This window comes from Diadema antillarum, unplaced genomic scaffold (genome assembly GCF_040938485.1).
Source record: "Diadema antillarum isolate AM-2024a unplaced genomic scaffold, OU_Dant_1.0 seq00000861_RagTag, whole genome shotgun sequence".
Classification (NCBI taxonomy): Eukaryota; Metazoa; Echinodermata; class Echinoidea; order Diadematoida; family Diadematidae; genus Diadema; species Diadema antillarum.
Window position 1 is genome coordinate 549,492 of NW_027271731.1, and position 12,718 is coordinate 562,209.

The following is a 12,718-nucleotide window of genomic DNA, read 5'->3' on the forward strand; positions in this document are numbered from 1 at the left end:
ATCTTCGTGTAAATTTTGTCATCAAAATAATATGAATGTTTGAAAGACTAATTCAGCTCGGCCATACCTAGAACTTACTAATGAGAGATCTGAATGAGGGAACATGGTGAAGATGATCAACAGAAAATATAAATAAACAAACAAATGAATTTAAAGAAAAAAACTCACCGGAACCATTGCATTTCCTGAAACATTTTTCATTGGTGAATTTGCTGCCATGGGTGTTGCCAATGTTGCTGAGTGCACACTGTTCTGCCTGAGGGGCATTCCCGATCCATTCTCTCCTGTGCATTACAGATAAACACCAAAACATCAGCATTTGCACAAAATGGGCAATTTGAATAATTCACTGTTATTACACAGTTGCCAGTTAACCTTAATCTTTAACACACATACAAGCTTTAAAGAATAAAAATAAAAATTACAATATGATGGATGATAAAAGTCTGCTGAACCAGCTAAAAAATAATTTCAAACAACAAAATACAGGCATAGAAGTGTCTTGAGAAAAAGAAAAGAAAAACAACTCCCTTTTGCAAACAGAAAAAATAGTAATGAATGCAACAAAAGGATCATTTTTTAGCTTTTACAGTGAAAAGACTGCTATTAGATTAAGACGCAAGTATTAAAATCCTGAATGAAAATAGCTTTTGAAAGCTAATGATTCTTTTCTGTACATCATCAAAAGGGTTATGCCAGGGAAGTGATCCCAGGTACATATGAAACAAGACTTAACTAATTTTCGCATATGATCATTAATGATCATGTCCTTCTGAAATGACAGGGAAACAGTGACAAGCATACATAACTAAGAACACAACAGCCAAAGAATAAGTTTACTTTTTCTTCCTGAAATAAAACGTGGTCTGCATGGACAAAAATGTTCCCTTGATTGATATCCATTAGGTCTCCGGACAGAGTTTGGAAGGAAAAGTGGCAGGCTTGCAGTATGGGTGTTCTGCTTTCTGGGTATATAACATCCTGCACAAACTTCAGTTGATTAGACAAGCAAACAAAGCAGTGATATTTTTACGAGATAACTACAATGCTCACCTGGTCTACCATCCCTTACGCTAGCTCCTTTGGGAGGGGGAGGAGGGGGTATGGGGCCTGTGCGAAGCTTTTTGCCCGGCGGGGGAGGGGGAGGCTCTGGGGACAAGGGCCTCTTCAGGGTGCTGGCGGCATCTCCTCGTCCATCCTGCTCCCATGGCTTGTCCTGGTAGTTCTTCCTTGTATGCCTCGACTCCCCAGGAACACTGTCAGATCTACGAATGCTTCTGCATCAAACAGATGTTGGGGGTGGGGGGGGGGGGGGGGGGGGAAGGCCAAATGAGCGACAAATTACCACAAACCATCAACAGATAGCAGAGCGATCAAAATGAAAGGACACTATTGTTTCTACCATTATCAAGATCATGTAGCAAATTTGACATGAGAAACACAGCATCAGGCGTCTCAAACAAACAGGAGAGGTAGCACACTAAAAATATAAATGTCTGGGTCTACTATCCTTTGCATTAACTCTGTTTGCAGAGCACCATATAGATAGGTGCCTCTTACAATGTAGATCTTCATATAACATCTTCTACATTAGCTGGAACTTAAACAGTTGAAATGTCTTTTTTTTTCAATTTAAAATACAAGAAAAGTACTAGTACATTCACACATTTCTTCACAATTCCCACACAAATATCCCAGATAATGAAATGAATGCTGATAACCACAAATTACCACCTCTGCAAAACACATGAGGGCATGAACGACTTCATCTTCTTAAATTTTATCAAATCAAGTAAACTGTTTAATCTGATTTACCAATACAGAAACATACATACAGCGCCAGTTACTAGAGCAGCTCGGCTTCTAGAGGGAAATTTTCATAGCTTCAATTTCTTTTTTTGATCATATGAATGACAGCATAGCAGATATTAACTGTAAAGGAGAGGATGTACTTTTCTGAAAGAAAAAAAAATGACGAAGACTCTCTTTACCTGTCTTTGATATCCCCATTACTGGCGTGTGAGTCCTCCATGAGCAGCGAAGTTATGGAGTTAATGACCTGCTGGGCCTCATTAGTCAGCGTCAGTGTCGGCTTCTGACCATCGCCGGTCTTAGTACTGAAAATAGCAAACCCAGACTGGGCCGGGTTAGAAGGCTTAGAGGGCTGCCCGGAACTCCTGCTGCCTCCGTTCTCGCCCTTTCGCGGGGAGCCTGTCAGCTTTCCTGAACCCTTCGGGGCAGAGGCTGCAGCTGGGGGTGGTGGGCTAGGCATGCTCTTGGAGGATTTCTTTGCCGATCCACCCTTCAGGGGGTCGATCGGAGGGATATCTGGTAGGGGGATGTTTGGGAGGGTGATGAGGGAGAGCTTAGGGGTGGTGCCCGTGGTACTGGTGGTACCGGCGAGGCTTGCCGTGATTGAAGTGCTTGATGCGGTTGTCATGGTACTGGGTGAGGAAGATGTCGCAGAGGAGGAGGAGGAGGAGGAGGAGGAGGAGGAAGAGGAAGATGTTGGTTTTGCTGAGGAATTCTTGCGCTGCCTGTACTCATGAAGAGACACCTGAAAGAGAATATAATACAAATCAAAGCATACAACATGAATGTGATATACAACACAGTGTGAAGGGATGGAATTATGATTTGAGGACTGACAGTCACATTCCATCAATGAAATGTTGCTTTCTAGATACAAGTTTATGTCTGATACCTGCCAAAAACAAAGAATCATCACACTTTCTTTGCATACATGGCACATTTCACAAACATTGATTTTCCAAAGCTTTGGCCCTGGAATGACAGTGGTAAAGACAAACCAGGAATTTGACGACTTTGGATAGCTTGTAATTACAAAGGAAAGGAATGTTTTCTCTTTTTCATCACCGTAGCCCATTATTCAGACTTTCATCGTAGAACGTGACCTTTCTATCAACTCAGTTCTATGAATTTACGAGCGTCTCCTTCAAACAGTTAAACTACTTCAACTATTCATACATGCCAGATTATTGCATCTATTTTCAACCTCAATTTGAGTTCCATACCAACATTCCCATAGATGTGGACTTCAACACAGAAAAAAAATGAATTCAGTACACTTATAAACTCTCACTTGAGTAGCATCACCTGCACAAATAATTAAATAAAAGTGTTTCTAAGGAGTTTTGTAATTGGTTGACTACTGTACTATCCCCTGATCTAAATCAATTTGTCCTTGTGACATCAAAACTGGTGTCACACAATACATGAACAGTCACAACAGTAACTTTATGAAAAGGTTTACCAGAATGTCCAAACATCTCTGATGCCCTTGAGATGCTCAGAGAAAATTGTGTGAATGAGATGTACGTTGGAGGCATTTTAAAGAGGCGTTTACCTTCTTTTTGACAGGCGTAGACTGGGCTGAATTTGGTGCACTCGAAACAGGTGAACTAGAATTGCTGCTGCTTGTAGGTTGAGCTGTCCCAACCTCTGATGAATCCTTCTGGGGGGCTCCAGCTACAGCTGAAAGGGAACTCCCAAGGTTTCTGACAGCAGCAGTAGGGGCTATTGCAGTCTTGAGAATGCCATGAGGGGGTGGAGGTGCTGAGCTCAGGGGTGGCCCAGGTGACGGGCTGGGCGATGGTGTGGAGAGTTGAGGATCAAGAGTCTTTTGCGGAGCTGCTGCCCCATTAAGACCAGGTCTGAACCCTGGGCTCCAGGAGGCAGACAGGTTGCTGGGAGACAGGCGGGAAGCGAGGTGGCCAGCAGTGGATCCTGACAAGCCCACCGAGTTGGGATCCTTCTGGTAGAAGTTTCCTGGTTGATTTGGTCCATGTACCTCCTCCCCAGGTCGCAGGCTGTACTTCTGGGACAAGCCAAAAGACTGCTGGGGCCAGGAGCTGGCCATGGAAGGCCCTGCCTCACGGTGGTCACTAGGGTCCGTGTTCTGCCTCAGTAGTCGCTTCTTTGGAGAGAAAGGAGTGCATGAACTATTGTTGGTAAGGTTACTATCATCAGAGAAGGAAGTATTCAAGGTGAGAGGTTGAGGCTGATCATGGTAGCCCTGCATCGCTCCAGGGCCCGAAACATGCCTTGTTCGCAAAGTATTTACACACAGAGTGTTCAATCGTTCACTCCTCAACAGGTCCACCTGGGATTGGCTCTTTGGAACCTCCGGTTTATTGAGAGGGGCAGCCTCACTGTGCCTATCTGACCCACCACTAGGCGCACTCTCCAATTGCGTGGGTGCAGCTACAGGACAGCTGTGCGACGCCATGTCTTTGGCACCTTCTGCAGCAGCGTCAGTCTTCCCGTCATCAACTGTTCTCTCACTTGGTGGGGTCGCTGCCCTTCTCTCAATACGTGGAGATACAGCGCCATCGGCTTCATCACGTGTCTTCTCAGTTTTCTCACTGACACGGTGCGTATCCACTTCATTCGTAACTGCACACTTGCTCTCTTGTGCCTTCGCTACAACTTCCTTAATCAAATTGTTATTGTCTCCTGCCACTGTGGTGGCCTTTGAGTCTGTATAAGGAGTGTGTGGCCTCTCCTTTGTCTCCACATTAGTGTCTGTTGACTTCTCCTTCTCACTCTCTCTACCTGCCTGCTCCTCTCCACTGAAATCCCGCAGTCGCTCTTCCAGACCCGCTTTGATGGCTATGGGAGACTTCTCGAGCTCGGCCGGTGTGGTGACAGACAGGCCACTGTCGATAGATGAGTTCTTCCGCACATCCTGAAAAGCAAAAATATGGAAATCGTGATTAGAATTTCATTCGGATAGAGTATGGCTATCATCATAATGAAATACAAATTTCAAAGTGTGTTACCCTGAAAGCAAATTACAAAGTGTGTTAACCTGAAACCCATCCAACATTTGGGCATGACATCCTCTTTGACAACCACTTTCACTTTCATATCTCAGTTGGGATGGGATGACTATTTCACTTTGCAATTTACTTCATAAAATTTTGTAATTCACAGTATTGTACCATGTATTTCAGGATATTGTACCATGTGCCTTATCGATAACTGGTCACTTGTAACCAACTGAACATTTCTGATAAATCCACACCCACAGTCACTTATGTTCACTTAAGTAATGGCATATGATTGCTAACCCTACCCTTCAAGACAGCAAATCTCAAATCCCACTAGTGACAATAAATCAAGAGTGCCTGTATTGCACAGAATGCTGTATGTTGAACAAGCTAAATTCTGACTTTAGACTGATCCGTATATATAAATAAAAAACAAAAACATGTTTTCTTTAAACCCATACACCATTGACTTGCCTTACACTAGCACTGACAGAGAACAAGAAACAACATTTCCCAGGTCCTAAACAGGTACATGATTTGATCATTTCCAAACTACATGATTACATATCTATAAGTGGTTGATTAGTCCTCCAGAGGTAGATAGGTTACTCACAATCGGGACTACTGACCTATTGTTTTAGTACATGACTGTGAAGTGCATGATTATTGGCAGGTGTGTACTACATGATAGATGTCAGTTACTCAGACCCATCAGTCATTTCCATTCACCCATGTATCTCTCATGACATTACAGAAACAAGTATTCCCTTTGAGATCATGTATGATATAATAGATGAAAATCAAATCAAATCAAAATTGAATAAATGAATGAGATATGACTGACCCTTGATCATATGAGATGACTGATTAATCCTAATGTCTAGACATGGGTAATAATTCAATGGAAAGCCTCAATTACAATTCCTGGAATATGCCAGAAACAAATGACTGCATCATGGCATAAGCTGATTTCACTAATGAAATGTAGCATTACACATTGTGTATCGTAAAAACAAACAAAAAAACAAATATCAATATCAATTGTCATGGCAAGATACACACAATGCACATACATTGATACATGAATCATCTTAAAGAAAATGCAAAAATAAATGGATATTATTGATTATTGAATTAGACTAAAAATCCTTTTTTGAAAATGACAGGAGACAGCATGATGCACACCACATCTTGATTTTAGCTTAGGGATAATGCTGTGAAACAAAACAAAACAAAAAAGGGAACTTTCAGCAAGGGTAGATAGCATTGTCTGGGATGTGTACAATACACATTGATATTTTTACCACTTATTCTTAATTCACTGACTGCTCAAAGAAGGAAATATTGATGGAATAGTTCCCTCTCTAGATTTGCTCACACCAAGAGGAAAATATGAGTATGCACAGATTGAGGGTTACAAAGATCTGTGAATTTTTCCATACTGAACTTTATCTTTGGGTCTTCCATATCCAAACTCTTTGTTTTATTTGATCTACACAAGAACAAAGCAGTGCTTGGTTCTACTTTCAACAGGTGTGCTACGAAATACAAGACTGTACTGTAATAGAAAATTTTTTGTTACAGCCTCACAAGCCACAACACAATTACAATATTTCAAAAGCAAGATTTCTGTCTCAGTTTGTGTAAAGTGCAAGGAAAGGATCACAATGCATTACAAAAGCCAACCACGCATAAATTGATATGCACACAGGAGGTAGGGTAGAACTCAAGTGCTCCTTCCCATTGTGTTAGTAATAATTCATGAGATTATTTCACTTGTGGTTATAAGGATCATCTCAACAGTCCCTAAATAATCAACAGTACAGCAGAGTGGAAAGTATAACTGAAGCAAATGATATCTGTTGTTAGACAAAGAATGAAAACTCTTGGGTAAGCCATGGATTAGACACAGTTTACTTGCTAGCCCAAAGACAGGGACTCTGGGCATTTCAGCGGCAGTTGTGAGCAAATGATTACAGCATGACATAAGAATGCAAGCATGGGACTGGTGGGTTACTACAAGGCAATATCAAACACAGCTGACCTTCCTAGCTGGTAGAGGGAAGCTTAGAGTGAACTGACTCTTCATCACTTCAGAAGAGTTCACAAACAATGAGTCCTACAAGGAGACACAACAAATGCAGTTGATAGAGTCCTTTCTTTCATTCAATTCACACACATACAAATTTCATCAAATATGTAGAGCAAGCAAAAAATATTGTCGAAGTCGCTCATCTCTCGTTATCCAGATGGCGGAACACAAACTTGAATAATTCACAGCACAACTTCCTTCACATAGTGCTATAATGCAAGTGTCAGAATGCTTCAGCCCATGTTAGGAGAACGGAGCACCCGATACTTCCTCAGCATTACCGACAGCTTTAGAATGATATGCATAGCAAATACTGATATGATTCCTTGTCTTTTTTCCTTGTTTCATTCCCTAACACAACGATCTGCACTGCACTGCACTGCACATTACAGAAGTAATGCAAGAGTCTCTACCACAACATCAAAAAATGTGAGAAAGAGTAAGATACTGGATGAACATAAGTAGGGACACTGTTACTATGAATACACTTTTTTGATTCAACATTGTGAAAGAATGGAGATAAAACATGATTCATTTGTGAATTCGGTTGCCTTTTCTGGCTTCCATAATTGTATTCAAATATGTATAATTCACAAAGCCCTGCAATTTAACCTCAAGAAAGAGCTGAAATGAGCTGGCCACAGTGGAAACATTTATATATTATAAATACAGCAAATACAGCATGTCTCTGTCCATCAAACACTTTTCGTGTGTGTACAAAGAGACCGCTACCCTCAACAGGTAAAACTGTAGATTGTGTTCGCTGCTTGATTCACAGTATAATCTTATATTCTTGCACTCATAAGCTGGTTTAGCAAGTGCTATGAGAGAGGGGAGGGGGGTTATTTAGCAAATCTTGCTTGCATTTGCTCTTTAGGCACACGTTAGTAAGTTTCTAACACACAGAGTATGCCAGTTTGGAGTAAGCCAGTTTGGATTTAGCTCATGTGCACATGGATACAAATACCTTTCCTTTTTACTCAGTTGGTTTGACACTTAACTCGTTTTAGAAGAGACGAAATGCGTATGCTTGCCTGACGTAACAATCTATGGAATTCATCAGTCATGTTCACACAAAGGATGAACTTGCATACACCAGGTGACCAAAATGGTTAATGAATCACCATTTGGTAAAGAATCTGCTTCATTATTTTGCAGAAAATATTTTCACAATCTTTTTATATTGATAATGCCAAATGCCACTTTTGTCATTAGATGGATGTGCTAGCAAGCATCATTTATACGGATTACTTGAATCACAGATGCTGATCTCCATGAATTTAAAGACCAACATTCCCTGTAGGTAAATATGACCCGTCTCTGCTCATGTGCTAAGTGGAACCCCGAACTGGCCTATTACACTTCATTCAAAGTTTATGTGCAGACTGTTAGTTGAAAACGGAGAAGTAGGATTTTGGTAACACACCTCTTCATGCACTGTTGGCAGCTCTGCCTTGGCTTGGATGAGAATAGGTGCCTCATCACAAAGCTGACCATCAGGGAGGGTCGACGAACTGCTGACCGACAGTGGGTCCTGGCCGGTCCTCATTTCATAGCGGGGGGATGAGTTTCCCTGCTGACTGGTCTCGTCAGCCAGTGAGTGGCGCAGCATTCGTTTCTTGAGCGGTGTCATCAAATCTGATATGAAGGGAAACAGTGTTGTCGGATCATCAGTAAAAACTCCAACCATCCCAGTGCCATGAGCTTTTTCTTGCTGTCACACCAAACCGTCAAACCTTTATATATCACTCCAACAGAGGCAAGCTCAATCAAGCCAGGAGGTGCAATTCTTAATCATAGATGTGTTTAGCCATGAGGTGGGGCAATGCACAGACTTCACTGGAAATCATCATGAGTGTACATGCTCTACATATCATTTAATCATACTCTATCATATTATATTGCAGATACACAAATTAACATCAGCTTGTCAGATTATCTGTATGAAACACTACAATGGCAAAGACAAATTCGAATCACATTACCTCTCATGACTATTCTGATTGAACATGAACTGTCAACGTTTGCCATTACACCAGAAGAGAAGAATGTTTTAGAACGGACTGCAAAGGTGCAATGTCTACATGCTACTATGCCGATGTGAATTTGCACAGGTAACAATATTGTAGTTCTCAATGCCTCATGCACAGCCTGGGTTGCCGTAAACAACCCCCCCCCCCCCCCCCCCCCCACACACATAATGTGATGCTTACCACTTGATGCACTAGTGTTGGGTGACAGAGCAGGACTGGCGATGGGGCTGAGTGTACCATTACACACTGGTGATTCTTGGTTGCTGTTTCCTTCACTCATGGCCTGACGTAACCAGCGCTGCAAGTACAATGGTACATCACGCGGTCAGCACTTGAATATCACATTTCACAAATACTGTAACAATTAAGAATTACGACATCGCATAATCATGTGGCACTTCCAATTTTAGAGCCAGCAATGTTGAAGAGCCAATAAACATTAACTATTGTGAAATTTCTTAATGACTTCAGAACTAGAGCAGGTCTTGCTCTGAGTTGTAAGACTACATTACAAGACTGTCCTCCAGTGCATTAATTTCTGAAAAAAAGGCTTCCATTTTTTCATGCTTCTAGTCAAACTAATAATGAATCACTGACACTGCTTGGTCAGATAAACATCACTTTTCCCTTATGAAATATGCATCATGATTCTGAGCAGGCATTGCCACATCTTTTGAATAGTTGTATAAGAATGAGTGCACACTGGCACTACATAAATGGCACCTTACTTTGTCTAGCCATCTATAGGTAGAAAACAGATGTCACCAGCTACAGGCTGTGAACATTCTTTCAGATCACACAGCTTACAGGAAATGGCGTAACAGATTATGCTTCATTCAACTTTCAGAAGGAATATCCCCTGTACCTTCTTGGCTGATCCCAGACCACCGCTGGACTCCAAGATGTTGCTCCTGGTCTCTTTGACCAGTGCGGAGAGGGAGCCCGAGCGCTGGAGTTGTGGTGTTGTTGGTGATGGTATGCTGCTGCCAAAGGACGCATCCAACGACTCAGTCTTGATGGTCAGCGGCCTCGTGGCTTGAGACTCAAACGCCTTCTCGTTCAACCACTCATTCATCAGTATCTGAAATTCAATAATTGTCCATGGTTACCGCTTGTGGTGAAAATTCTTCAGCCTGACTCTTACACAAACTCATATTATTAGAACTAAATTTACCGATACAAGCCAACAAAAGATGGTACATCTTTGTGTTACCAGTTCTTTACAAAACACATGTAACAATTACATTTTCCTCCTATCCCTTTGTTTAAATTTCATTTTGTTGTTGAGTGGAAATTACATTTCTGCATCAAACATAGAAAAATATGCTCTACTGCTAAACATTTGATTGAAAAAAAAAAGTAATAATCAGTTACCAATAATTAAAAAAAAAATTGTACAAGCCACATCATAATGCTCATTCACATAAAATCTTCCCCTTATCAAGAGTTGTCTACTATGAATGCAACTATTCAGTTAACAAGTGTATGAGTACACAGTATTGTGCATGCCACCATGTAATAAAGCACTAAGTATACAGTACACCCACAATTTCCTTTACGGTCAAGACAGAGTAAGTTCTGTGCACCTTCTTCGTCTTGGGGAAACGAAACCGCTTTGTGGATGAGCTTGGGGAAGACAGGGGTGTGTCTGTTTTCTCCTGTCCGAAGGGCTTCGTTACGACTGAGATTGGTGTGGTGGTCAGCGAGGTGGTCAGCGAGGTGGTCAGCGAGGAAAGCTTGTCTGAACCGGTCAGACTTGGAGGGGCTTGATTTGAATCGTCGTCGGCTGAAGACACCTCGACACTTGTTGGCACCAGGCTGTTGGCTCTACTTCGCCTTCTAGCGCTGGTCAAGACAGAAAGAGCAAGAAATGCTATCATTATTCCAAGTGTAAACATGTTCAGAAGTGCACATTCAAGGAGCGAACATCCAATATCGCACATTGTATACAAAATGTTGACACACACACCCAAAAAAAAAAACACCTTTTGATTCTTTGAAAAGGTACTGCTTGACATACCCATTGTGGTCACCTGGTCTACACAAGTTCACGCTTTGTTTGAGCATGAATTTCATAAATTTTATGTTGTGTAGTCTTATGCATTACGTCACTTTGAAAACAAGTGAAGTGCCTAAACAACAGAAAAAAAGAGAGGTCATTTGTAGCAACATGCACATGAACTAATTACGAACTGGCTTATCCAGCAGCAATGCAAAAGAGAGGAGATTCATATAGCAATAGCATCCCATGGTTACATCAACCTTGAAGCTGAAAATACCTTAAGGTCCCTTTGGTCTGGACCTTAAAATAAACTCAATGTCACATTGACGGGCTCTATCTTTAGGAAACACCACCCACTCCATCTATTAATATGACCCAAGATCACTATTTGCATGATTCCACAACAGCTTTCTCATATTAATCTACAGAAATTGTACGAATAAAAGATCTTGCTTACTAGACTAGAACTGTTGTCAGTGTAAAATCAAAACAACATAAACATCATGAGCACAAAAACAGTAAAACACCATGCCACATGTCAACAACCCTTCAACTGTGCTAATTTAGGACATCTGGGCACCACCACCATTTCTACAAGCTATAATCCATGATCCTCCCCCATAGGTGATTGTTGTCTGTTTTCTTCAAAATCTACTACCAGTTTTCTAGAAGAACAAAATAATGTTAAAGATCACAGAGATTTGATAATTTGGGATACTTGGGCTCTGCCCTATGGGTCCCTCTGAGGGCACCACCACTACTGAGCAAACTATGACCCTCTCTCCCATTGATGATTTCTGCCACGTTTGGTTAAAGGGATCGTATAGTTTTGGTTGAGACCTGATTTCAGGTTTCTAACATTTTTTTGGTGAGATAATGCGAAACCCCTTATATAATATGAAAGAGCATGTAATTCTATGAGAAATCCAACATTTATTTGATGAAAATTGGTTTTGAAATGGCTGAGATATCCAAAAAAGAGTAATTCTAATAGAGTGTGGGACCCATACTTCATTACAATCGCTTTGTTTCACTTTGTTTTTGGAAGTTTCAGTCATTCCAAACCCGATTTTCATCAAATAAACTTTGAATTCCTCTTAAAATGGTATGCTCTGTACTACATCATAAGTGTTTTGTTGGTATCTCGCAAAAAAGTTAAAGTCCAATTTTCATCTCCACCAATACTGTACCATCCCTTTAAAGTCTAACCACCCATTTTCAAGAAGAAGATGAAACTATAATAAACACAGGAAATTGTGCAAAAGTTTCTACATTTTCAGAATTGCTGCATAGCATCCTGACTTTATTTGACATTGAATGCCTATTCAATCAGCTTACCTCTGAGTACTTCTTCTCCGTCTCCTGGATGGCTTTCTCGTTGTCTGTGGTGCTGGGGTATTGCATGATAGATCATCTTTTGATTTGGTTTCCATCATCTGCTGATAAATGACAGTGAAACAAAATTCTCTTTGTTACTGCCTGAACACCTTGTGTAATTGGGACACACTGGAATTTACGTTCTATGACTTCCGTTATATTATAGGGAGAAAAAGTATCTGCAAAATCTTCAATATCTGCATACGTCACAAATTCTTCATTCGAGGACATATTTTGAGTTACGTCACAGCCGCCAGAAAGTGCAAAGTAGTTTTCAACACGAGAAAGTGCTTGGGACATTCTTCCTATCTTCATAAACATTGGCATAAATGCATCTGAATGTTTTATGGTGAATTCACTATAAAACATGAATGAACAGACAAATTTCATTCTTTTTCTTATTCATCATTTCAATGTGAAT

The 12,718-nt window shown here is 40.9% G+C and overlaps 1 protein-coding gene across 3 annotated transcripts in view; it reads right to left on the reverse strand.

Moving 5' to 3' along the window:
* Positions 1–12,718, reverse strand: part of LOC139740569 (uncharacterized) — a 61,434-nt gene that overhangs the window by 3,008 nt on the left and 45,708 nt on the right. Inside the window, exons 14-23 of one of the 3 annotated variants that reach the window (XM_071651157.1) lie at positions 12,259–12,356; positions 10,505–10,763; positions 9,784–9,999; positions 9,099–9,216; positions 8,312–8,523; positions 6,838–6,912; positions 3,368–4,708; positions 1,992–2,557; positions 1,054–1,277; positions 169–284 (exon numbers count right to left, since the gene is read on the reverse strand). In XM_071651157.1, coding sequence (XP_071507258.1) covers positions 169–284; positions 1,054–1,277; positions 1,992–2,557; positions 3,368–4,708; positions 6,838–6,912; positions 8,312–8,523; positions 9,099–9,216; positions 9,784–9,999; positions 10,505–10,763; positions 12,259–12,356 — 3,225 coding nt within the window. Of the gene's footprint in view, positions 1–168; positions 285–1,053; positions 1,278–1,991; positions 2,558–3,367; positions 4,709–6,837; positions 6,913–8,311; positions 8,524–9,098; positions 9,217–9,783; positions 10,000–10,504; positions 10,764–12,258; positions 12,360–12,718 lie in introns of all 3 variants that reach the window. The other 2 variants (XM_071651156.1, XM_071651155.1) reach the window with 2 other exon arrangements.